Below are 24,426 nucleotides of genomic sequence, written 5' to 3'. Positions count from 1 at the left end.
TTGTGTCTCGCATTGGCACGTATGCTCCATGCGTGCCATGCGTATCGAATGTCAAAGAATCAGTAAAATGAAAAAATTTGGTTTCTTTTTCTAGAATCAACATTGTGTTTGAATATTAATGGATATAGGTAGCGAGCTTTGTTATTCTTAAAAAGGTTTGCTTTCAAATTGTTTGACAATCTTTGACTGATTTCACTGCCAGGGCTAAGCATGGCTGTTTCGCTCGGCGTTTAGGCAACGGTACTGTAACGGTACCAGACATGGCGCCACAGTGCGTGTTGTTTGTTGGTAGGCAACATGGGAAATAGCAGCGCTCTGTGCTCTTAGCGCTAAAATCATGAACAAGAAACACAACTTCAGCGTTCAGACTTCCAGGAGAAATCGCTTACTTTGTTAACGCCTCTAAATGTGCTTCCTTTAGCCACCCAAGCTTGCGATACAGGTCTGCACAGTATGGTCATTCCGTGGGCCTCCATCTGTGCTCCTAGGAGCTCCTGCTACATCAAGGGAACAAGACACTTTTGTAGGCTGTCAAAACAAATCCGGTTTCTCCACATTTTCCCTGGCCTCGATGGAAATGGTGCGTTTTAAAATCGCCGAACTGCTACGCCTGTATGTAAGAGCTCTGAAACTTGTAGATTGATCAGCTGATGGCAGCATGTGCTGTGAGCTGTTGTAGCTTGAAAGAGACAGAAACATTAAGTGTCGGCTCTAAAGAACACGAAAGTCGTCATAAATATTTTTTCGGAAGTGGTTATTCAGCTTACAACAACTAATAAATTTCGCGCCGTGCTCTCAGCGTTTTCAATAAACTTGAGATTCACTATCAAATCATTCGTTATTCAGTCTCGTAAATGTGGCGCTTTGCAGCCATTGCAGATGCTCGGCCCTTTTGCGAAAGCAGAAAGACGAAACCGAACAGACGGATGTGTGACATCTTCATCAGACCGCTGTTTGTTCAGCACATCCGCTGCGTTGGCAGCACTATTGACGATGCTAAAGATCAACCACCGATGTCTGAAGTTCAAGCGACCATAGTTAAAGGTACGCTCCTGTCTTGTAGGTGGCTTTAAATATTACAAGTGCAGTGGGTGTGATTGCTGATGAGCTGCTTTTCTACTTCATGTGACGCGAGATATTGTCCTTCATATGGATTAGCGTGTAACCTCGAACTCGGTACCATGCCGTAGCGGCCGCACTTCAATAGACAAAATGTGAAACTGTTTATATAGTGAAATTTTCGTGCACGTTGAAAAGTCCAAACTGATAGCAAATAAACCTGAACTGTCCACAACGTCGTGCCTGATAGCTGTATCTGAGAATATAAAAATCCACAAGTCTGTCAAGGCAGTGTGCATATATTGCGACTCGATGGAGGCGAAAAGCAAGGCGCCCGTGTGCTGGGCGATGTCAGTGCACGTTAAAGAACCCCGGGTGGTCGAAATTTCCGGAGTCCTGTACTACGGCGTCTCTCATAGCCTGAGTCGCTTTGGGACGTTAAACCCCACAAACCAAACCATATATTGCGACTTAGGTGCCAGTCTCAGTGCATTTTACAGGGAGTGGAGAGCGGAGTACATGGCTTGATCAAAGCTGGGTCTTTTGTGGTTTAGAGGAGACATTTCTGGGTTGTGTGCGGAAACAGATGTAAGAAGGAATGAATGGGCAAGGCACTAGATGCATTCTGTGTACATTTATATACTAATCCCCTTGTCACGAGCTTTTTAGTTAACCATGTTGTTTAAGGAGACATATTGATATAAAAATAGGTTTATAGAGGTGTTTAGCTTTTATGGTTAACTCGCAGTGATGGCAGCCGCAATCTGTTATGTCCTGTTAGGTACACTCTGATGAATAGTTGTAAGCATGACCATTGACGCCTTGTTCGGGTTTTTGACAGCTGCAGCATTAAAGAACTATTTCTACTTCCACATTAGTCCAATACAAGAGTTGGAGAATCTATTTATTGACAGCCAATAATTTTTCTGTTTGCAGCTGTCAGTGGTCACCGCCGAAAAGTGGATGTGACGAAAGACTACACAGAGCGAAACTTTGTGACACCAGTACGTGCTATGAGTGATTATCTGTTGAAACCAAGGTAACACTACAAAATGTCATTTTCATTGATTGCAAGCATTTTATGCTTGAGAGAGGTGTCTTCCTGCTAAGAGCATGCAAAGCAAGATAACATTCTGATGTGCTTCTTCAAAGAAATGAAAAACTTTGTTTCGAGGGTTTTATTTTCCTGTAGTAGAATGGAAAGCCGGGCGAGTTGGTATACGTTCATTTTGGGTGAAAAAAAACAGCGTGAAGGGACGTAAGACGAAGAGAAGGAAACAACAAGGACATGCACTCTTCCATACTTCTTTGACTTCGAAGGTGTGCTAGATTTTCATAGCCATGAAATTTGCTTATTTGAGACATCAGGAGCATTGCTTAAGCGAGAAGCAGAAAAACCACGGGCTAGCATGTTTGTTAGCCAGTTATTCTTAGGTGGTGTGAAAGAAATTTGACTTATGCAATATGAGGCAGTCTCATACTATGAAGACTATGAATAGAATTGCATGATGAAGACATAAAGCAATATTTACAGTTGTTTGTTTATTCTATTTAGTTAGTGATTAAAACTGCATCTGTTTTTTATTCTCATCCAGTGCAGGTATTTCCACGTCTGAGTGAAATTTGTTGTCAACCTTTTGTGTCAGCGACACATAATTTCTATGTCATTAGGCACAAAAGTTTTCTCATAGAGTAGTAGACTTGACTTAACCAGCTGCATAGTCTGGGCCTTAGTCTCAGCCATGTTAACAAGGCAATACTGGCATGATTTTCAGCACACATTCGCTGCTTGAAAAATGTCACAAGTAGCAGTCCTTGGTATGCGTTGATTATAAACTGCTGATGCTCTTATAAGTGAGGTTGTTTTGTGTGCAGTTCGCGTCTTGAGGGGCAATGTGGCTTGAATTTTCATCTGTTAATATAAGGGGCAAGGCGAGGTGCTACCATCACCTGTTAGCGAAGTGCTGCGCACAATAGTTGTTTATTGGCAGACAGTAGAAGCAGATGGTTTCGATGTTGGCTTTCTGGAATAGGGAAATGTTGGGAGGTTATTTGAATAAATCTGCAGTAAAGGCTACAGAGACATGGCTCCTGTCTCTGTGTGCATGAAAAAAATAATGTTGCCTTCAGTACCAAATTTTTATACATTCCAACTCTGGTCCTGTTGGCAGTGTGGCGACAGTATATCAGGTGAGTCATAGCTGCCTCACATCATTTAGTGGCAAACTCTTCAAATGTTGTGGCTACAACAAAAACTGTATGTGCTCTAACAAATGCACTGGGTATAATTGCATGCTTTGTACATCACATATTTATTACTCTGCCATTGCTCGACATGCAGTGACCTGGAAGGGCTGCGCAAGGTTCAGAGGAGGAGTCCTTATGAAGATGCACCACCACTGACTGTGTACTTGCGCCGGGATGTTGAAGCCAAGTGAGAGGCACCTGTTTTTTTTCCGCTAACCTCTTCTAGACACCTTGTGCAGGTTTACATACTGAGCATTGTAAAGTGAGTGTAGGATTGTAGTAAGACATTTAGGCAGTGAAGTATATGTTAAAGTTTTATTCAGATTTATGTTTCAATGGTGTATTGAATGGGTTCTTCTTGCATAGATTCACCCTTTGTTCCTTTGAGGGGCCACTGACAATGTTTTAACATTTAAAACAAGCCCAGTGTGTAGACTTAGCCACTGTGATGTTCTGCAAAATGCTAGCGCCATGTACGCCCTATAAGGCAGTGACAATTGCATTCAAAGCCCATATGCACTCTCCTTTAACTAAGCCAGTCTCCTTGTTTGTTCCATATGCATCCAATTTATGACTGTGATGGTACAGTCAAAATATTTTGTTGGTATTTTGTTCTAATTCAACTGGAAATGGCAATTGATGTCTAATTGTATGCCATAGATTTACTCTTGCTGATTTTGATTGCGCTGTTCCTTTTGATGAAAAAAAATAAATAGGCATATTTTATTTTCTTGCCCTGATCTATTTATGTCTCTGTGGGGTACGATTAACTGTTATCATTGGTTATCCTTGTCTTCATTCATTTTTTTTGCATTTTACTGCACTTATACGTATACTGTCTTGGCGAAAAGTTAGTGCATCTCTACGATTATACTGATAATTGTGTTTCATGCATAGCGCATTGTGCTGTAAGGCACAGTGTCGAGACAGCAGGTGTGCAGAATCACTACTGTCAGTAGTGTGTCATGAAGTAAAACGTGCGGTAAAAAAATACACCTGGCAGGGCAGGGCTATGATGTAAGCAAATGACATACTCTGTAGCCCCCCTCCATACACACACTTTAAAAGCAGATTAAGTAGTAGTAGCAATAAACTTTGGAAGCAAAATGACTTTGGAAGCAAAATGTCAAAGGTGTAGTCCTGGTCAGGAGAAGGGGAACTTTTCTTCTGTGAATGCTGTTGAAGAGCATGTTGAGAAAAACCATTTTAGAGAGGGCATGGCAAAGAGAAGCGGGGTGAAATTGCTCAACTGGGAGACAGCTGTAACCTTGCTGTTGGTGAGCCTCCAAAAAACATTTTTGTGCTTACTTGTTCCAAGGACGATGCCTGAGAACTATAGTAGCATAGTGAATTTATGACCTGAGGGTGTTCAGAGGCCCTTTAAATGTGGAACCTAATGCCTTCATTCTTTTTTTTTTTTGTGTGCGAAACAATTTGAATTGAATTTGAATTTGTTTAAAGTAGCTCTTAGTTCTCAAATATGCAACAGTAGCACTCAGACTACATTTTTGTTTGTGGCTGGTTTGTCCTTTTTAAAAAAACATAGTCGAGCATATAGGCATTGTGCTACTTTCCTGTTCACAAGCTTTCACATTTCTCAAACTGTTCTTTGTTTTGAGTTTGTAGGTCGCTGCACATTCAAGAGTTGTGCCGTCATCCACTTCTGCCACGATGTGAACTATAGCAAATAAGTTTCTCCTCTAAATAAATGCGATGAATGCCCCAGTACATAAGATGGGTGCAATGTGCCTTATAAGGGCTGTAGACGTCTAAATTTCGATGTGTTTTCCTTTTCCAAATGATGCTTAGAGATTAATATACATATCTCACCCCTTTGTATTTTCCTACAACTGCTAAATTTATAATTGCATTTCTCCTTTATTCTGCTTTGGTTTCAGTTTCATCTTACAGTGACTATGATGTGTAATTGGTGTTTAAGTCATGAAAAAAAAAAAAAAAAAAAAAAACGACAACTGGAGTATAATTGATGGTGCAAAATATTAATTTTTTAGAACTCTAAATGCCCGTTTCAAGCGCTGAAATGAAAACAAGCAGATGTATCAACTGTTATATTGCCATCTTTTTTGTGTCTCATGTGATCTAAACACACAACTACACATGTCACAAGCATTGTTCGTTTGGTGAAAGTCAGACCGAAATAGCATCAGAAATTCAATTGTAAATTATTTAGCAGTCATAGTAGATGAATTCTGCAGGGTGATCCATGTACCCTAATGTCTTATGCATAATTTGGTGTCCTTACTTCTTTAAGGCTTACCACTGAGGCTTACCACTTTACCACTGATTTCTTAAAAGTACCATTAACTGTTTTTGAGGCCTATGGAAATAAATAATGTTGACATTGTTTAGTAAAGAACTAAGTGTTGAGCTGCTAGCAAGCCTTTGCAAGCCTGGTATTCAAGGCTGTTATTAAAAATGTGAAGTTAAAGGGTTCATAGAGTATTATGCTGTTTTATTCAGCTTTTGTTCTGTTGTGACTGCAATCTCATGTGTCATTTGCCTCTATTCACTGTCAGGGCATTAGAACTGTGGGGATCGTACGAAGCCTTGCAGAAGGAGCATGAAAAGAGGCGCAGGGAAGAGCAAAAGTACCGAGAGAGTAAGTATTGACGGCTTCACCTGCTATGAATTGTGATGCCTTGGCATACTAGAGTGAGGCATTGGGCAATGCCGACTGATGATATGCTCAGGCAATTCCTTTCAGGCATGTCCAATGTCAAGAGCATTCTAAAAGAATACCAACGGGCTGAAAGAGCCAGTCAGGAGGCTAAGGTAAGCCAATGCATTTTAGTAGAGCAGTGGCTATGTTGTCAGATTGGAAAAAGACAGCTTTGGCTAGATTCAATTCAGTTTAATTCAGTTATTACTTGAAGGATCCCAACAGGGACTTTTCATATGGGGCAAATATGCAGGAAAAGTGAGTGTATTTTGTTTCACTCTTGTGCCTTAACAGGATTCATACAGAGCCTGCAGTGCATCTTCAGTGTATTGACAGTGGAGGAGATGGTTAAAATGTTGTGGAGGCATAAATGATTCTTAATTACCTGTTTAGGCAATGGAGAAGATAGAAAATTGAGCACAAAGCATGATATAGCTGCAGGCTAGGGATATTTTTTAGTTTCTGTGATTGTATTGCAATGAACTTTAAAAGCCTTTTGGTGGCTTTAACTCTGTTATTCTCTGCATATTGCCTGTGGTACATAATATGTAGAGATGAGAGCAATGCTTATTTGTGTTAACCGAGTGGCATGAATTTTTTGACATACTGGTAGACACTGCCTTTTCCGGCACATTTATCGGAGTGAACTCAAAGTGTCAATTGACAGAAATATAGGAGGCTAGCTGAAAAGTGCATTTAGGCAAAAAACTCCCGAAATTTCTGTGGTTATAATGGGGAATTGACATGTGATGGAGCACTTTTTGCTCTTGATTTACTGTATGTATCTGCATAATATTTATGTGCAGGTTTGCTTCCCTTAAATATCAAGAAGGCTTCGAAATTATGCTAAATTTCATTAAGCTGTAACTGTTTTTGTTAGAGTAAATCTTGCAGTTTCTTACATTTCTACATTGAAGGAAGGGAGGTTTGATAGGGAAGTCTTGGAAGTACAATATGTGGGTGCTATTGGGTTAACAGTACTGGGATCAGATAAGTCTCAACTCATGATTCATCATCATTTTTGCCCCAAAGTGTTTAATGTCTAGACCATGAAAACAGTGTGAATAAAAGATTCTATCCTTCAACACTTAGCCACGTATTGCTCTTAAATTGGGCAAATGTTCATGGTGATTACATTCCATCAGGAATTATAACCATTACTACGTTGGATATGAGCAGATTAACCTAATTTCTGGATATTCTGACTAGTAAACATAGTTACACTTCTGTTGTTGAATTGCGGAGAAGTCTTTTCTGCTGGAATTGACCGGTTTAAAGTTTAGCTATTTTTTACCGTATTTGCACAATTCTAACGTGCTCCCATTTGTATTGTGCAGTAATATTCAACACCTGGAAGTCACGAAAATAACTTGGAGCCGATTCTACTGCACAGAATAAATAATGAAGTGAAGAAGTGTCACAATATTGCTTAAAACATTTTAACGGAGCAAAACCGGTACATACAAAACGCGACCACGAGACGCGGACGTCATAGGCTACCCGCTGTCAGAGTTGAAAGACAGCTCTTTCTAGCTGTCCAACGACCACAAAAGGTCACCTTCAGTACCATCGAAGGGGTTGGAAGGGGTTGGGGGGCCTTCCAGGTGCCGTGAATCCATCTCGCAATGTCCCTGAGCATCGTTCTCCTAAACCGCTTGAGGGCCTGCTCAGAGCCAGTTGCTGTAATCTGCACACATGCAATCCTTTATGGGTTAATTTAAGCCCTGATACCACGGCGCACAACGAGCGGTTGGACAAACACTCGATCAAAAAACAGAGGCGGCTCAGCGGAAGCTCCCCAGCTATAGTGCTGCCTGATGGCAAAGAGTCCATCACCAAACTATAGAAAAAGTGTAGCCCGAAAATAGCCAGTCATGGAACCAGGCCAACGCAGTTAGTAGCCAAAATCTAGCTAACATGAGCCACCGGAATCTGATAGGAAGTTTTTTTCTTATTTGCAATCAAAAATCCGAACAGAAAATAGTAAACGTGAAACTAAAAATAGTGACGGTTGACCAGACCAAGTGAGCAGCAGAAAACGAGAGATATCACATTTCTAGACTTAGGGCAACTCAAGGAACATGCTTCAGTACTCCCGCACACCAGTTTATGCCCTTCATTCAAAAACTATACGGTGCTGCAACAGTGGAAAGACGCTGCGAAAGGTGCGAAATGGCGTGTCTTGAATGCTATAGCATGCTTACGCGGTCAATACGATCTCGAGAAGGAGGGAACTTGCTCGCTCACTGCATTGCATGCAAAGGTTGCAAGCCATGGCTCAATAGCATTAAGATTCTGGGCAGAAGCAAAGACAAAGTAGCCTGTGAGCTTTTAGAAGCATGCTACATCAAAGTAAAAGGCAACAATTGCACCAGTGATACTTCTGTAATGCTGTATAATGTGGAAAAGAACTTCCTGCACGGTACTCGTCGACTTGTGCGCAGACTTTATTTTTGCCTTCTCCCTCCTCCTTCCCCCCTTTTTAATTCACATGTGCACACTTCCTATATAAGGTTCTACCGATATGGATAAAACAGTTGATATTGCACTCGTTCCATCTCCGTCGTTCTCTTCCCGTGTTCATCTTTTATGTATGCGCAACTCATTAACAACAAAGCCATGCACCAACTAGCTTAACAAGAAGTTCTTCTAAACATGAATGCATCTGGGCCTCAACAACTTGAAGTTCTGCAGCAGCTCCAGGTTGTCAGGCAGCATTTTGAGCAACAATTTGATACACGTCACAATTATAGTGAACTAGAATATATCACAAGTTGCACACGACAGCCGTCAAGCATTTGGTCCTTCTCGGCGCCTGAAAGTGAGCTCGCGTGAAAGGCGTCTAAGAAAACAGTTCCTTGCTTACACGCATGCATGTGAAGCAAGTACTTCTCTCACTCTGCAGTTTACAAGCATGCTCTTTCAGGACCACTCGAAACAGCATCAATCTGACATGCGTATCTAAATCTTCAAAAAGCTTAACTCTGTCGAATTCCGAGATGATGGGCTGAATTAAAAGCATGTATAGGTAAAAAATGCAAGGGAAACACAGAAAAGCTGTAGCAGCTACTAACCAAACGTAGTGCATTTCCTAAAACTTTTTAACTTTAGGGAGCATATAGCTCAAAAATAGCCACAATGCCAGATCATCTAAAAAGTATCAAGGAAAGATGTTAAGTAGCCCAATTTGGCTATAAATATCCCAATCTGGCAACACTTAGTAGATACTAATGGCAGTGTGGCTGACCGTAGTTTATTGAGCTGCTTCGTTTCGGGTTTTGAAACTCCGACCGTCAGCGGCTGCGTTTCGATGGAGGCGAAACGAAGGGGCGTGCATGTTAAAGATCCCCAGGTGGTGGAAGTTGCTCTGGAGCTCTTCACTATGGCACCCCTTTCTTTCTTTCCACTTTCTCTCCCACCTTCCTCCCTTCTGTGGTCAGGTGACCACAGAGCAAGTGTGACAAATACTGCACCTTTCCTTTCCTGTCAACCAATTATTGTTATTATTATTTCGGTTTCAGTTTTGAGGTTTTTCAGTTTTAAGTCCAATTGTAACCCGCATGTACTTTTTAAACACTTATTTTAAGAAAGAAAGATGACCGTTAGAATCGTGCAAATATGGTATTTGTTTTAAACAAATGATTGGAATGACTTTTGCCCTAGCTGTTTTACTGTGAACTTTGTTCTATTCTATTCTCACATGCCATTTACTGTTCAGATTATGAATCACGTCATTTCGATTCGCCTGCTTCTAAACAAAGATAAGATAAAAGCTCTTTCTATCGTGTAGCATCACTTGAAACATTTATTTTATCATTGTTTCTTTTTTTTTAATGCTCAAAATTTTGAGTTATCTTTACCATATGCTGCAGATAGAGGTATAGCCTTTGCCTACAGGAGGCTTGTGATGATGCTGATGCATTGTGAGGTGCACAGCCTGGGCCAGAAGCTGATTCCTTGGGCTTCAAACTTTCAACAAAAGCTGCACATCTCTTATGTGGTGCTTAGCAGATCTTTTCTTTGAGCTGGGTTTTGATTTGATTTTGATTTGATTATTCCTCAAAGGTGTCTTGCTGGATATAACATGTGGGGTGGGAGTAACATGGCAAAAATAGCATGTAATACTCAGAATGTTGCACAATGGTTTACTTAATAAATGAGTTCCTCAATGGCGGACTTGAATAGTTGATATTTGATGATCGGGGCCGCTTCAGTTGGGAGGTCATTCCAGTTGCAGGCAGTCTTTGGAAAGAATGATTGCTGAAATGTTCTGGTATAGGCTCGGTTGGTTATATCGTCTAGGTGGTTATGGCAGGAAATGTGATGCGAGCGAGGGATGATGCTTTGCTTTGATTATAGGATATAACATCCCAAAGGGTTTCACGCTATAAGGGACACCATAAAGGAGGGCTCCAGAAATTTGGCTACCTAAGGTTCTTTAACATGCACAGACTTTTCACAGCACACGGGTGCCTTGCTTTTCGCCTCCGCCGAAATGTGGCTGCTGCAGCCGTGATATGAATACACATCCTTTGATTCAGCAGTCACACATCTTAAACGCTGAGCCACGGTGGCGGGGGATGAATTGATTGACGGTTGGAATATTGTGAAAGTATTTATGAAAGGTATAGATATGCTGCGTTATGATGGATGACTAGTAGAGGTAAATGTAATCATGATTTTAGTCCTGAGCTGCTCGTTTGATAAGTTTTGTCAAATGAGATAAACCAGGCTGCATGGTTTTGGACTGACTCAGTGGCATTAATTAGGTTAGTCTGATAGGGCTCCCAAAGAGAGTTAGTATAGTCAAGTTTTGGTATGACAAAAGTTTTTCAAGCCAGTGATTTAAGAAAGCTGGATGCTAATGTAAGGTTGAGCCAATGTTCCCGAAGGATGCTACGTGCAGAATTGGTTATGTGGGTGATATGCACATTACAAGCTAATTTGCTTGAAATATGAATGCCTGAGTACTTGTAATTATCAGCGGAAGAAATTGCTGAATTATTCATAGCGCATACAGACGAGAAAAACAGGACTGAAGAGAAGTCAGTGAGGTCTTGAAAATACATACTTAATAGATATGAGCCGCATGTCGCACCAATGCTGCGCTTGAGAAAGGTCATTCGAGGAGTGATGATATCTGATGGGTTCGCGTAGGGTGATAATATGACGCATTCATTAGCTAACAGTGCGATGTATTAAGAAAGGTGAAGTGGTAGATCATTAATATACATTAGAGAAAGAAGGGGCCTAGTACAGTGCCCTTGCGGACCCCAGGCTCCAGGTGTAAAGGGGTGATGAGCGACATTTAACATGCACAAACTGATGATGGTCAGTTAAAAAGGCACAGATTCAATAAGTGATCAAGGGGCGAAAATTAAGATGGGGTAGCTTGCAAATTAGATGCTATGAGGAACTTTACCGAATCCTTTTCAAAATGTAGGAATGGAGCATCACATGGTACATTGTGGCCTAGATACGAGTGCAAATTACTATGTTTATTTGTTGCTCTCTCCAGTTTGGGCAAGCAACTTTTGTGGAGTCTGGTTAAATCTTAGGTGCTTCCTCATCTGGTCTCGCTGAAAAAAAGTGAAGTCAGACTAGCTGAAATGCCTAAAATACCGTAATCTAACTTACCTTTGAAAGACCTTTTATTTTGCATGTTGTGTCATTTGAGGTCTATGTTTTCTCATAAATTTGTTATTGTTCTGTTATGGCAGTGGTCTTCCATACTGATGATGTAAAATTTTTTTCTCCGCACAGAGGAGGGAGCAAATCCTTCAAGGCTCGGGACGGGTCGTGCATACAGCTGTGGTGATGTGGGTAATTCTTCCTGCATGTCATTTTTTTCTGCTCGAGCTCGAACTCTGATTTTTATTCCAGAAATGGCCTAAACTTTGCCTTCAAGAGCCTTGCTTGGCTGTACACAGGGTCCCACAGCATGTTTGCTGAAGCTATCCACTCTTTGTCAGACACATGCAACCAGGTAAGGCTAGTTGTAGCCATTTGGTCGAGGCTCTGTGTGGTTACCCACAGTGGTGTATAATTCATCTGCACCTTTCTCACGGGGCAGCTAATGGCATTCCTTATAATGTGTCTAGAAGAAATCCCTGATAATTTAAAGAAGGAAACAGGAAAGCTTGTTCTTTTTTCACATAATTTTTAATGCTACCATGATTTTCAGCTTTGCTGGGTAATGCTGATAAAGCCCACGACGATGGCTTAGTGGTTGGGGTGCTTGACTGCTGGTCTCGAGGATGTGGGTTTAATCCTGGCTGCAGTGGCTGCATTTTGATGTAGGCAAAACGGAATGCACCCACACACTGTGTGATGTCAGTGCATGTTAAAGAATCATACATTATTGAAATTATCTTGAGCCTTCTGTCATGGCGTCCCTCGTAGCCCGAGTTGGTATGGAACATTAAACCTAATAAACCAAACCAAATCAGACTAGGCAAAACTGGACTGAATCGAATACAGTAGACTCTCATTAGTTCCAACTCTGTTAATTTGAGCAGATAGTTTGTTTTAACTGAAGCTTTAATCTTGCTAATGCCATGTGCATTAAAAATTTCGTATTAATCTTCTACTCAGGTAACTTTGTAATCTGTGCCAACTCCTTAATTGTTAAAGTTGCTTATTCTGGGTAACTATGTTTGTTTTAAACATTTTAGACAATTATTTTCTTGTGTTAATCAAGAGCTTTTTTCCCAAATTAACAAATACCCAGCTATGGTGCTGAGAAACACAATGCAACAATTTAAAACTGAATTTTTCATTATTGTAGTCTCCTGAGTTGCTTTGGGACGTTAAACCCCACAAACCAAACCATTATTGTAGTCTCGTTTTTCTCAATGGTAGATAACGTCTCCAAATCCTGACTTCAGGGGCACAATATATAGTTATAGTACAATGACTCTCTGAACCCTATGGACGCGGCAACTGCAACGTCGCCTAGGCGGCTTGCAGTGGCAATATTGAGGATGGTATTAATCAACGTTCACAGTTTTCTTAAAGCTAAAGCTGAGAGGGCTAAGGTAATTTTAAATAAAATGGTGAAGATATGAACTAAATAAAACAGGCAATACCTACCACAGATATATCAACTGCTGTTCTTGCATGTAGCACTGCTGTTGATGGTAGCCTCACTCCGAGTATAGGGGTGGTGTTGGTTGCGGGATTTCAATTTTTTAAAAGCATTTCATTGGCGGGTCAAGTATGGTTAAACAATGAAAGTAACTGCACTTTAATGAAAGAGAGAACAAGAAATGCCTCAAGTTGATATGAACAAAAATAATCATCTGTATGACAATTTGGCAGAGATAAAGGGTTAATTCATGATAACCGGGCAGTTCTCTTCTATTATAATCTAGAAACTGTGCCTTTTAAACCATAGGGAATGAGGGAAAGGAGACATTAGTATAACAGAAGCCCCTGAGACAGCCCACTTCTCACAGTGCTGCCTTTCATAGCATAGCTTCATTTTCGGGCTTTCAGCCTTCGTGTGCTTGTCCCTACTGCTGCAATCAAACATTATCAGCTGCTGCAACAAAATTGACACCGCCCTGAAGTGCCCAGTGCGTCAGTGTTGCTGGAGTGCACTGAAAGCAGCCGAACTGCAAAGGAGGGTGCACGGTCAAGTGCTGATCAGCTTTGCAAAGTTCCACCATTGCTGGCATGTCATTGCCATGCTGCGCACTCAAGCTAAACATAACCTTGAAACGCCCACCATTGCTGGCATGTCATTGCCATGCTGCACACTCATGCTAAACATAACCTTGAGGCGCCTGCAGCCGCTGCAGTGCTTGCTGAAGTTGTGAAGCTGGACAAAAGGCTGAGTGGCATTAAAAATTAAAATGGCTGCTCTTACTTGTTGCACAAGCAGACATGAGGTGGCATTTGCGGTGTATTATGCAGGAACTCTTCTGCAGTTCTGTCGTTAAGATGGGTTTGCATTGCTTTGCATTCCGTTAAAGCTACAGTGGGACGAGCTCAGAAAGGCTCAGCAGCCGGCAGTGCAGCACTAGGAAGCATAACAGCAGCAGTGCGAAAATTGTGATGGGCCTCTGTTCTAAAGGCCGAATCACATGGCAGCGATTCTTCGGCGTCGCTTCAGCGTCTCGTCTATGAGCCTCGTCACTCGGCGCGCACCGGAGAGGGTGACCAAACACATGACGGCGTACGAACTGGTGTCTGCAAACCAAGGCATGGGGGAAACCTGGAAGTTCAAACAATTGTCCCCCGTTCATAACTGAAATCATCCTATTCAGTGACGATGGGAACTTACTGGGGAGGGTGGGGGAGGCAAGGGGAACAAAGGCGCAGGCATGAGAGCGGACAAAAGAGGAGCTCTCGCTTCGGCGGAAAAGAGGTGTGCCTGTGGCGATGGGTGCTGCACCTGCCTATGCGTGGCTTGTTATTGGTCTTGCCTGCGAAGCATTTCCAGCGCCAACACCGAGATCTGGCACTGCCAGATACCTGCGACTTTCAGCGTCGCCTCGCTTCAAGGGCCAGAATTGCTCCTCCGGCGACGCCAATAGTCAAGGCGCTGACGCGGCATCGAAGAAACGCTGCTATGTGGTTCGGCCTTAATCCGCAACAAATGGGCTTCAAAATACGCCCTGCTGTTTTTGCTGGTACATGCTTCTTTCTCAGTGACACGTGGTTTGAATTTACTGTGTAATATTAGGCAAGGCTAAAGCAAGCACATAAAGTTCTTCGAAAATGTTTTCTTAAGTACCCATGTAAACAACTCCTTTCAATGCAGCTAGATTATAGCTTCAATTAACTTTATTAGCAGCATTAATATAATTTGAAATTTTTTGGTTTACTAGCAACCCTTGTCTAGAGGTTGAACACAGCTACTCCAAACTGCTCTGTGACACCATTATGGCTGCTGCTGCAAAGTGCTCGAAAATGCAATTTTGAATGCTCCCCTAAAATTTCTCAAAATTATGGTTCGGTGGTAGCCCCAATTTTTATCTATATGTGTTGGCTTGCATGAGCACACAACACATGGAGTTTTCACTTATAAAGGGGGTAATGAAAAGTTGAAAAATTTCACGTGGTGAATTTGGTCTGCCAAACTCTGCAAAGCATGGTTTCATCCCCGTAATACACTTGGAAGCATACAAGTTAGTGTACACTTAAAGCAGCACTCCAGAATTCTTTGCATTCCTCTTTTTTATGACGAAAAATTTAGTGCTTCTGAAAATCCTAGCTTGAGCGAGGGTATAAAAAATATGCTACATCTGATCATTTTTAGGTTGCCCCTTTTAAAGCTCTATTTGGTACAATCAGTACTGCATTTGTGGAGTGTCCTCCTGTATCTTTTCAGCATTGTATGGTGGTAACTTTTGTGATAAACCTTTCTCACTACCTACATCCTATATTCTAGCACCATAGGAATGCCAAGAAATAGAAACTTTGCTGATTACCCTTGGCATAAAAAATTATTATACTAGACCTGTGGCGAATTTGTGTAAGGAAGCTTTTGTTGGAAGATGGCATTACATTTAACTTAATTCAGGCATTTCTAATGGTAGCCAAGAAGTGAGTGCAAAAAAGCACAAATCCTTCAAATACAGAATTCTAATTTTGCACAAGAAAGTACAGGTTTTTGTTTGGCTTACAGCCTGCTTCAGTAGTACTCTTGAGTAGTGATTGAATTATAATTCTTTTAGGATTGGACAGTAAAAGATATTAGTTACGTGGATGAAACTGTTAACCTTTTATGTTAGGAACATGAAAGCAAGCTGTGGTGTCATTTTCATGATGACTTCTGGGGAAATCACTATCTCGGGCACTCATGCTACAATGTCTGACTTGAGCATTGCATTATTTTACGGTAATGGTCTGCTCTTTGCTGCCATAGTTGGTATTTTCTTGTTTTGGTGGCAGTCACATGAGATTGCTTTCTTTTTCCAGCTGCTCCTGGCTTTTGGAATACACAAGTCAATCCAACAGGCTAATCCAGATCACCCGTGAGTGAGGAGCCACCCTTTGAATAAAACACTGCGTTTAGGTTTATTAAAGAGGCACTAGAGAGAAGCGTCAACGAAAATGCAAAGTTGCATCTGGCTGATCGGTTGCCCTTAAGTATAACACTGCTGCCTTTTCTTTCTTTTTCTTTTTTTTTTTTTTATAATGGGTACATCACAGAAAGCTCCAAATTAAATCCCTGATTTCGCCCTGTTTATACCCTCTCCCGAAACCTGGCTGGTGCTTTGTCATTCTTTTCAAAATTTCGCTGCCGCACCATTAGGAAAGATTGTGAACAACCCTGACACCTTCAGCTTAGCTTAAACTTATAAAATTGCTGTGCTGCATGGGGCAGTTTTAGGTATGCCAAGTGGTTGGCAAATGAAGTGAGCAGTGTCTCACATTTTCATATTCTGGTGGTGCTAACCTTATAGCTTTTCTATTTCAATGGTATTGTGAGCAGAAATAATGTTGCTTGCAAAAACAATGAATTAATCATGCTTGGTGAGTCGCTGCTTTGCCAGACACAGTTGCTGGTACTCTTGAGGGTCATCACTACAGCCTTTTACTTGAACTGTCGGGGACAAAAGTCTGTGGACTACGCAAACTGCAACCAAAGCGCAAAACTCTTGTGTTGGCCAGTAGTCTCAGACCGTACTCATCGACGTGAAATTTGACTATGTTTCTTTCATGTATGTTAGAGAAATAAGGTGATAATTGCTTACATCATGCTTCTGGTCCAGAATTTCCAAACATGCGCTACAGAGATTTTTGTCCCTTGATAATAGCCTTATCCTAGCCCTGCTCTCTGTAAAAATGGTTTGTTCAGAATCTTGGGACCCTACTGTCTTAATACGAATTAGGTCTTTGCTTGCTTTATGGGAAACTGCGTCACAATGCCAGCATTACTTGGTCACAAGGGGCAAGGGTGGTGGTGTTCATTTTTGCGGCCTAGAAGGGGTGCAGCTGCGTAAGAGTAACAGTGTGTCCGGGCTCTGCTTGGGTGCAGTTATGGCTACCACAACATGCGGTACGTCTCATCACTCATCAGTGGAGTGGGAGTGTTTTTCTTTGGGGCTGGCCTTGCATGGTACCATGGCATCAAGGGACTGCTACACCCTGAACAGCTTGAGTCACTCTACTGGGTATGTGTTGTGAGCTGTTTTAGCTCATGTGGGTGTGTGCTCATTGCTGACCACTTTTTGCTTAAGCATGGATGAAATGTTACATGCCTATGGAAGATCACGGTCATGGCCCTGGCAGGTGGTAGTTGGCAGGTGATGCAGCCAGGCACTGATTGGCAGGCAGGTTGTGCGATGCCATGGCTCTACATGACATGGCAGGAGCCGCCAACTTGATTTTCTCCTTTGAGATAGAAGGGGTGAGGTGGGAATCAAACTCACTGGGATCAATGGATCTTGTGTAAGAGAAGCTACTCCTAGCCCCTGCAGGAACGTTCGCATGGTTTGGTTAAGGTAGGGTGTTAGTATATCCTTGTGAGGTGGTCTTTCATATAATGGATCAGCTTGCTACTGTGTGCTAATGAGTACTCGTGGGATGGCAGAGGCACAAGTTAAAGGATTAGTCATTAAGTGAGCACCAAAGTGCATATATGCAAACGAGGTTCCGCAAGGTAAACTGCAGATCAGAGCCAATATCGCTATCACATCGTAACCTTAAAGGCAGAGCTAAAGTATGCTACAAATTTTTTTAGTGTGCTGCTTGCGTTTTCCTTGTGGGCCCTTGACTATGGTTGACCTTGCATCACGCACAACTAGGAGCTTTAGTAATAGAATGAGCATTAATATATAGAGAAGCATAAAAAAAGAACAGCTTTGTGTAATGAATGATTAACCGGTTGCCCGGCACATTCTTTGTCAAGTATAGATGAAAGATTGCATATTTTATTAATAAAAGCCATACCCATTCTTTCTGCTCATGTTGATACAACATACAAGTTTTTCTTTTTTCTTTTTTTCACTGAGAAATTACTGCTTGAGGTATTTATAAAAAATTATTACTGTAAAATACCGAGAAAGCACTCCCCCTCTGCTCAAGAGATACACCGAACAATATATGAGGGGGCACCCTTTTTTAGTTCCACAAACATATATTTAAGAGGGCGACTGAAGAAAACAGCGGCCACTGAAACTATTCAATGCAGTCTACACAGTTTTGGCGAGATTGATTTGTGGAGACTTTCATGCGACCTTCGTTTTTTTTAGTCGCTGTCAAAACTATCAAATTATTTCTTAGAATCTGACCCAATAACGAGGTCAACGCATTTGTTCTTCATCTCGTCTTGGTCTTCAAGACTGTGGTGCCAATCTCGGCGAGGTGATCGTGCAGCTCATTATCATCAGCCCGTCAAGCACACGTGGTTTTGTACTTCTGTTTTCCTTCAAGGACTTTTTGCGATCCAGCTTGAACTCGCAAGACGGGCAATACACATTTTTGCCACTCAGCTGGTACCAGTGGATATCCTCCGTCTTTCTTTTTGTTTTGCACAGTGTATGAATGCATACTGCAAGCAAAACTGCAAGTGTTGTTGATGCTGTCGGGCAGTAGAATGGCAGACAAGTGAAGTGGGCAAGAAGAACGCACTCGTGTTGACTTTAACTCGAGGATAAAAATTTTAAAAATATCTTTTTGCGGGACAGGCAGTTGGAAGAGGTAGAGCACTTAGTTGGTAGTGCATGGAAATATCAGATTGGCCAAGGAAGGAAGGGGGGCGCTTACATGAGAGGAGGCGATTACGTAGTATTTTACGGTAGCCATAAGCTGGAAACGAATGTAAGACAAGGGATGCTTGTTGTCTTTTAATCGTTTCTGCCTTGCAGAGTAAGTTAGTTGTATACTTTAGTTCACAGTCACACTAGAATTACAGCAGATTTCATTCTTAAAATAGACCAAACCCAAAAAAACATTAAAACATCTCTTTGCGTATTTTAGTTGTGCGCATTGCATACATTTCAGTCCAGCGTCATGTGCCACTGTCCTTGCCAACTAATTCAACTGCAAGTTCTTAACCTCTTCCTTGACCTCCTTTTGCAGGCCTTCTTTATTCTTGGTGGCTCACTCATCTCAGAAGGAGGTATTTATCTTTTTGCGATCTATTTAACAAAGGAGGCAGTGGTTGAGGTAGGCGATAAAGGTGCCGTGTTGTTGTTGTGGCTGTAGTTGAAGGGAACAGTCTAGCCTGTGTTGAACTGTGTTGAGCATTTGCTTATTTTGGTGGAAGCTGTCAGTCACCCGCATGACAATGCTGCATTTAGAAGGGTAATAAAATTCCTTTCCTTCATTGGTAGGTGCCTTCTCTAGTTAGCGCTGCGGCCAAACTGTCTTGTTGAGATCGAAAGCTGTTGCTGCTTTTAAAAAAAATACTTGACTGATTGTGTCTTCATGAAATTCGTGTTTTTAGATACCCACGTTCCGGAATTCTGGTGGCTAAGAATTTCACTTGTTCAGAGAACCCCCAACGCACCTGCTCTGTCACTAAACTACTATGATTGTGTTTACGGTGCCTGGTATTATAATGGAAAGTAGCTTCATAGCAGTTTATACCTCAAGCAGCTGTACTATGAGTAAACTGGCAACATTGAGTCACATACTGTAGAAAGGAAATGAGCTTGTCTCTGCATGCTTAAACATCAAATGTAAGCATAATGTTAGCGTGTATTCTCTGCTCTTTCTCTCTTCTGTAGTGTTCTTGTTCTTGTTAGCACAAAATCAAGTTTGTTCCCCCCCTCTTATGTAATGCCCCGCAGGCCTTTAAAGGAAAAATAAACGAAATGGATCCAGGAAATCTCTGTTTAAAAAAATAAAATGGGTCCAAGGATGCGTCATTCGTGCGACTTGTCGCATCTTTTTCAGTTTCATCTCTAGTTTTTTTGTACTGCTTTTACAGTGCATCACATCCAACTCACCTAGATTTATTTATTGATATAACGATGTGTTGGCAAGTTGCCTTCTTTTTTTTTACGGCAGGTAGTTTGAATTTGTGGTCGTGTCAAACCAGATTCTGCAACAAGTTGTACCATTTTTGTTTGCCTTCTACTTCACTTAGCTGGGGTCTTTGCATCCTAATCAATGCACACTGTGTGCATGCATCTTTTTTTTTTCTTTTTTATGCAAGTGCAGCTTAGAATTAAAACTGTTATTAACTGTTTTAGACATGTTGTATTTGTACTGTATGTCTGTACTGACAGAAAAGCAAACACCAACAGGTTACCCACCTGTGTAAGAATAGAATCTAAGGCATTCCTTGTCGTATGCCACTTACCCACAGGGACTTTTCTCGTGGCCTTCAATGAAGTGAAGAAAGGTGCCCGCAGAGAGAAGATGACCATGTTGGAATATGGTAGGTGTAGACAGGCTGCCACTCGGTTGTATGAAACCAGTGTGGTAAGTGCGTTCTTGCTTACAACTTGTGACCATGCTTTTCTTATTCCCTAGCGTATTTGGATGAGCCAGACTTATCACGAGCTGATCATTTTCGGCTCCTTCTCTTATGTTTGAGGGCACTCTGTGTTTAGTTTTAAAGGCAGCCAAGCCATGAGCGTAGTGTGACTAACCTTGATCTGTGACATTGTCTCCTTATTTCTTCTGTATGTCTGTTGCTGTAAAGAAGTATTTATGCATTTAATGTTTGTTTATTTATTGCACCTTTAAGCCTCTGCTGCAAAACTGATTCAAGAAATTATAATGTACCTGAGTAGGAAAAGCTTGAGAAGTTAACGTCTGATTTGCTGTGTGTTGGCATTGAACAGCTGCATAATTAGTGGTTGCAGCTAGTACTTGTAATAAACATATCACACGCCATGCACATAATGTGAGACTGGCTAAATTATGTCGTTCTAACGTAAGAAATCCTGTAATTGTAATTTTACCATGCTTGAAATGTGATGTCAGGGTGTTCCAGCCTGTTACTGTGCAGAGTATGAATGATGTTGCATAGAATGCTGAGTGGCACGTTATATATGTTATTTCACTTTGAGGTTCGCTGTGCAGTAGGATAAGAAGTCATCATGTAGTGTGGCATGTATAGTTGTGATCTGTAAAATATCCCCGGGTGAGAAAACTGGTGTCGACGTGATAGTGGCTTTACTACAGCAAGATTTTTTTTAGGTTTCAATGATCTTTGTGATGTATGCTTTATAAAGACCCACTCTGCCATTAATTGTTAGCGTGACAAGTGCTCGTCCCTCCCAGTGCGTCGCAGCCGTGACCCCAGTGTCAATGTGGTGCTGCTAGAGGACATGGCGGCCGTGCTGGGGGTGACTGTGGCAGCTGCCTGCATGGGGCTGGCCACCCACTTGGGGGACCCCATGTACGATGCCATTGGCTCACTCATCATTGGCACACTGTTGGGCTCAGTGGCCGCCTTCATCGTCTACTCCAACTCGGTTGCACTGGTCGGCCGTTCCATTCCTTTTGATGCCATGCAGCAGATCAACAAGGAGCTGGAGAATGATGTCATGATCAGGTGCGAGACCCCACAACTTATTGGTATGATGGGAAGGACACATTGACAGTGATTATGGATAGTATGTCATGCTTGGTAGTCATTGTCATGCATAGTGCAAAAGGACTGTCATTAATGCAGGTTTGCATGGTTAAGCATTGTGTGGGCCCTAAATGGGCATGCATGCCAAAAAATAGCAATTTTGTTTTTAAAAAATACGGTTTGCTGTTTTTACTGTTTGAGTAGCCTTTATTGCTCCTTTTTTGCATTAAAAAGATATTGAAGCCAGGAATTATCAGTAAGCTATTAGAAATCTCAGTTAAAACTCTCCCAGTGGCTATGAGGGTGTTGAGTCCTACCCATTTTCAAGCGATTACACCAAATCCACAGCACCGCCTGCTATTAGGCTTGTGCCATCCAGTAGGCCTGTGCTTTTTCTCCCCAAGCCCAGATTTACCGCTTCAAACTCTCGGAAGATAATAATATTTTACTGCCAGAGTCGAGCTCATTTACTGGACCTTTTTTATTATTCAGTTGCGTTCTCCTTGACTTCTTATTTTGGGCCAAGCTTGGCCTTTGTTCACTTATTTCATATACTTTTGTCACATCAGGATCTAATTCAGTGTGCACAAAATGAGCAAAATACAGCTGTCAAGGTTGTAATGCAATCAGTAGTATCTTAGTAAAGGGATAGTACTGCATTAGATTTTAGGCAGTGTACTTTTGTATGGCAATGAAAGCTGACTTTCCTAAGTTGACTAAAATCGCATCGTTTCTTTCACAAAGCCAGTGAAAAGCACTTTTTTCCCCTCACTTTTCCCTTGAACTGGTGCACCTGGTGGCGGTGCCTGAAAATGCTGCTCCTTGGCAGCTGTGACGTCACTTGTCTCCCTTCTTCCACGCTCAGCCTGCCCACTCACTCTTGTTCCTGCTATGGCGTGAACCAGCTGCAGGTTTGTGCTAATAAGGTGTCTGTTCGGCACAAAGGCAATAACTGAAGAGTGTGGCAGTTAAAAAGAAATAAAAATAATGTTGCCCAGTCCGCACATACTAGTGGAAGTGAACTAGACAAAAAAAAAGCAAAAAAACTTTTTGATGCAGCTCTACAGGCTATAGAAGCATCAGGCTAAAGTGTGCATCAACAACGTGTTTAAAAAAAAAACATGGTTATGCAAGTGTGTTTTATTTTTGCTTCTAATACAATCTGGAAAGTAAGTTAGTTTTCAAGTTTCGTGTCATGCACTTTCATTTTGTGCGGTTGTGGGTGCTTGTGTTAACTTACTTGGTTTTTTGCCACTCTTTGCTTATTCTTTTTTTAGGGCCATCCACGATGTGAAAGCTACAGACATGGGAAACTATGTCGTGCGCTACAAGGCTGAAATTGACATTGATGGGCGGGAACTCACAAGATCTTACCTGGACACACAGGACATGGAGCTTCTTCTGGAAGTGAGTTCATCCTTGACACATTCCTCAGTATTGACAACATGACTTTCATTGATCAGTGCAGTTGAAATGGCAGCATGTACGTCTTCTCAATCTTTTCCTTTTGCATGCAGGAAGTTATGAACATAGAAACTATTGAGCAGTTGGAATCATTCATGTTGAAACATGGTGAGAACATTGTGGACCTCTTAGGCGCACAGGTGGACAGAATTGAAAGCAACTTAAAGGTGAGTGTTGGGAGTTACAGCTACCCTGGTATTTGTTATGGGCTGGCTTGACAGTTTTTTGGCCTCTTACATGATCTTCTGCAGGTAATGTCATGTATTAGTCATTTTAGTGATAATCTCTTGACATTAGTGTGCTTTCTCAAGGGCCCTGAAGCTCCTCTCTGTTGACTAAACTTCTTTCTAAGATAATTACAGTCTTGGTCAAAAGTCCTGAAGTCAAAGGATTTTCGTCTAAGCCACAAAATAAAACCCTCGCGGTGCCATTGAACACTAAAGCGCTGTGAAATTCTGTGAGACAGTTTCTTGCCGTGGTAATAAATCGGCTCCTAGAATTTTAAATGCCCTTTGGGCGTTAATTATGGCGTGACAGCTCCATTTTGCGGCTGAGACGAACATCGTTTGGCTTCCGAACTTTTGACCAAGAGTGTACCTTACAGGCAATGCTTTTTCTGAATGGATCTTACTTAGACAGTTTGAAAGAGCTAAAAACTTGTCTGCAGCATTTATTTTTTTGAAGTTTCCCTGTTGATCAACCATGCTTATGGCTTAGTTCAAGACTTTTTAACTGCTGTTGTCAAGTAGGAAACACAGACTGGTCTCTGTAGAGGGATATAGCATGCTCTCAGAACATTATCCTCAGGGATCGTGCATCTCTGATTGCAGAAGCGGCACCCTGAAGTTCGGCATGTGGACTTGGAGGTGCTCTGAAGTGGACAGCAAATGTACTAGATGTACTGACTGTGCTGTTCAGTTCAACCATTTTGTAAATAGCTTCAGCTTAAAGAGTTTGTGAGCAGTGGACATGAGACTATAAAATATTCCAAAACTGTGCTTGACTGTCAGGCAGTCCAGTGCGTAGTTGATGAAAAAAGCTTCACAGTGATGAGCTGCGATCGCACACAGAGTCGTAGTGTAGTGCACATAAGCTATTCATTTGTTGTGCTTGCGCTTAAAAAATGAATAAAGCCTGTGGCATTTCTACTGACAAAAGCTGTTTGTTGTCATCAAACAAAACTCTGCATTATTTACACTGCATGTTATTGCACATTTTGTTCATCTTGACACATGCAGTGAATATTGCTGAACAAGCTGTCATATATGGTAAACTTATTCCACACTGAAGCAGAAAAAGAACTTCATCCATCTCCACAGACCTTACAGGAAACAAGACGAGCTGCTGGCGTCACTTTTTTCCAAAATAGAGGCCGCTTTATACGATTTCTCAGTAGCTCTTTGGAAGTGGATGCTACAACATAAGTACACATGTATATGTGGCATGTTGTGTATAGCAAATAGTGGTACATCTCACGAACCTGTGCCAT

General features: G+C 41.7%; 1 protein-coding gene across 2 annotated transcripts; it reads left to right on the top strand.

Annotated features, from left to right (window-relative positions):
• The first annotated feature begins 235 nt into the window (after positions 1-235).
• ZnT49B (solute carrier family 30 member 9) lies at positions 236-24,094 on the top strand. 2 transcript variants are annotated; one of them, XM_084601368.1, is made up of 16 exons: positions 236-580; positions 880-1,044; positions 1,996-2,098; positions 3,401-3,493; positions 5,844-5,926; positions 6,032-6,099; positions 11,750-11,805; positions 11,870-11,972; positions 15,914-15,969; positions 16,977-17,112; positions 19,022-19,061; positions 20,256-20,327; positions 21,179-21,452; positions 22,751-22,880; positions 22,991-23,104; positions 23,768-24,094. In XM_084601368.1, the coding sequence occupies exons 1-16, from the start codon at positions 454-456 to the stop codon at positions 23,810-23,812; spliced, it is 1,665 nt and encodes a 554-aa protein (XP_084457494.1). In that variant the 5' UTR covers positions 236-453; the 3' UTR covers positions 23,813-24,094. The 2 variants fall into 2 exon arrangements, with proteins under 2 accessions (XP_084457494.1, XP_084457493.1); XM_084601367.1 differs by having other exon boundaries at positions 871-1,044.
• The last annotated feature ends 332 nt before the right edge of the window (positions 24,095-24,426 follow it).

The sequence above is a fragment of the Amblyomma maculatum genome, chromosome 4 (genome assembly GCF_055883805.1).
Source record: "Amblyomma maculatum isolate TAMU_Amacu chromosome 4, ASM5588380v1, whole genome shotgun sequence".
Lineage (NCBI taxonomy): Eukaryota > Metazoa > Arthropoda > Arachnida > Ixodida > Ixodidae > Amblyomma > Amblyomma maculatum.
The sequence above is the reverse complement of the archived record's forward strand: the minus strand, read 5'-3'. Positions and strand labels throughout refer to the sequence as shown.

Coding starts and splice junctions, on each gene's coding strand:
- ZnT49B (XM_084601367.1), top strand. CDS start 454: ATGGTCATTCCGTGGGCCTCCATCTGTGCTCCTAGGAGCTCCTGCTAC. Junction 3,494..5,843: donor CGCCGGGATGTTGAAGCCAA/GTGAGAGGCACC, acceptor ATTCACTGTCAG/GGCATTAGAACTGTGGGGAT. Junction 15,970..16,976: donor CAGGCTAATCCAGATCACCC/GTGAGTGAGGAG, acceptor GCTTGGGTGCAG/TTATGGCTACCACAACATGC.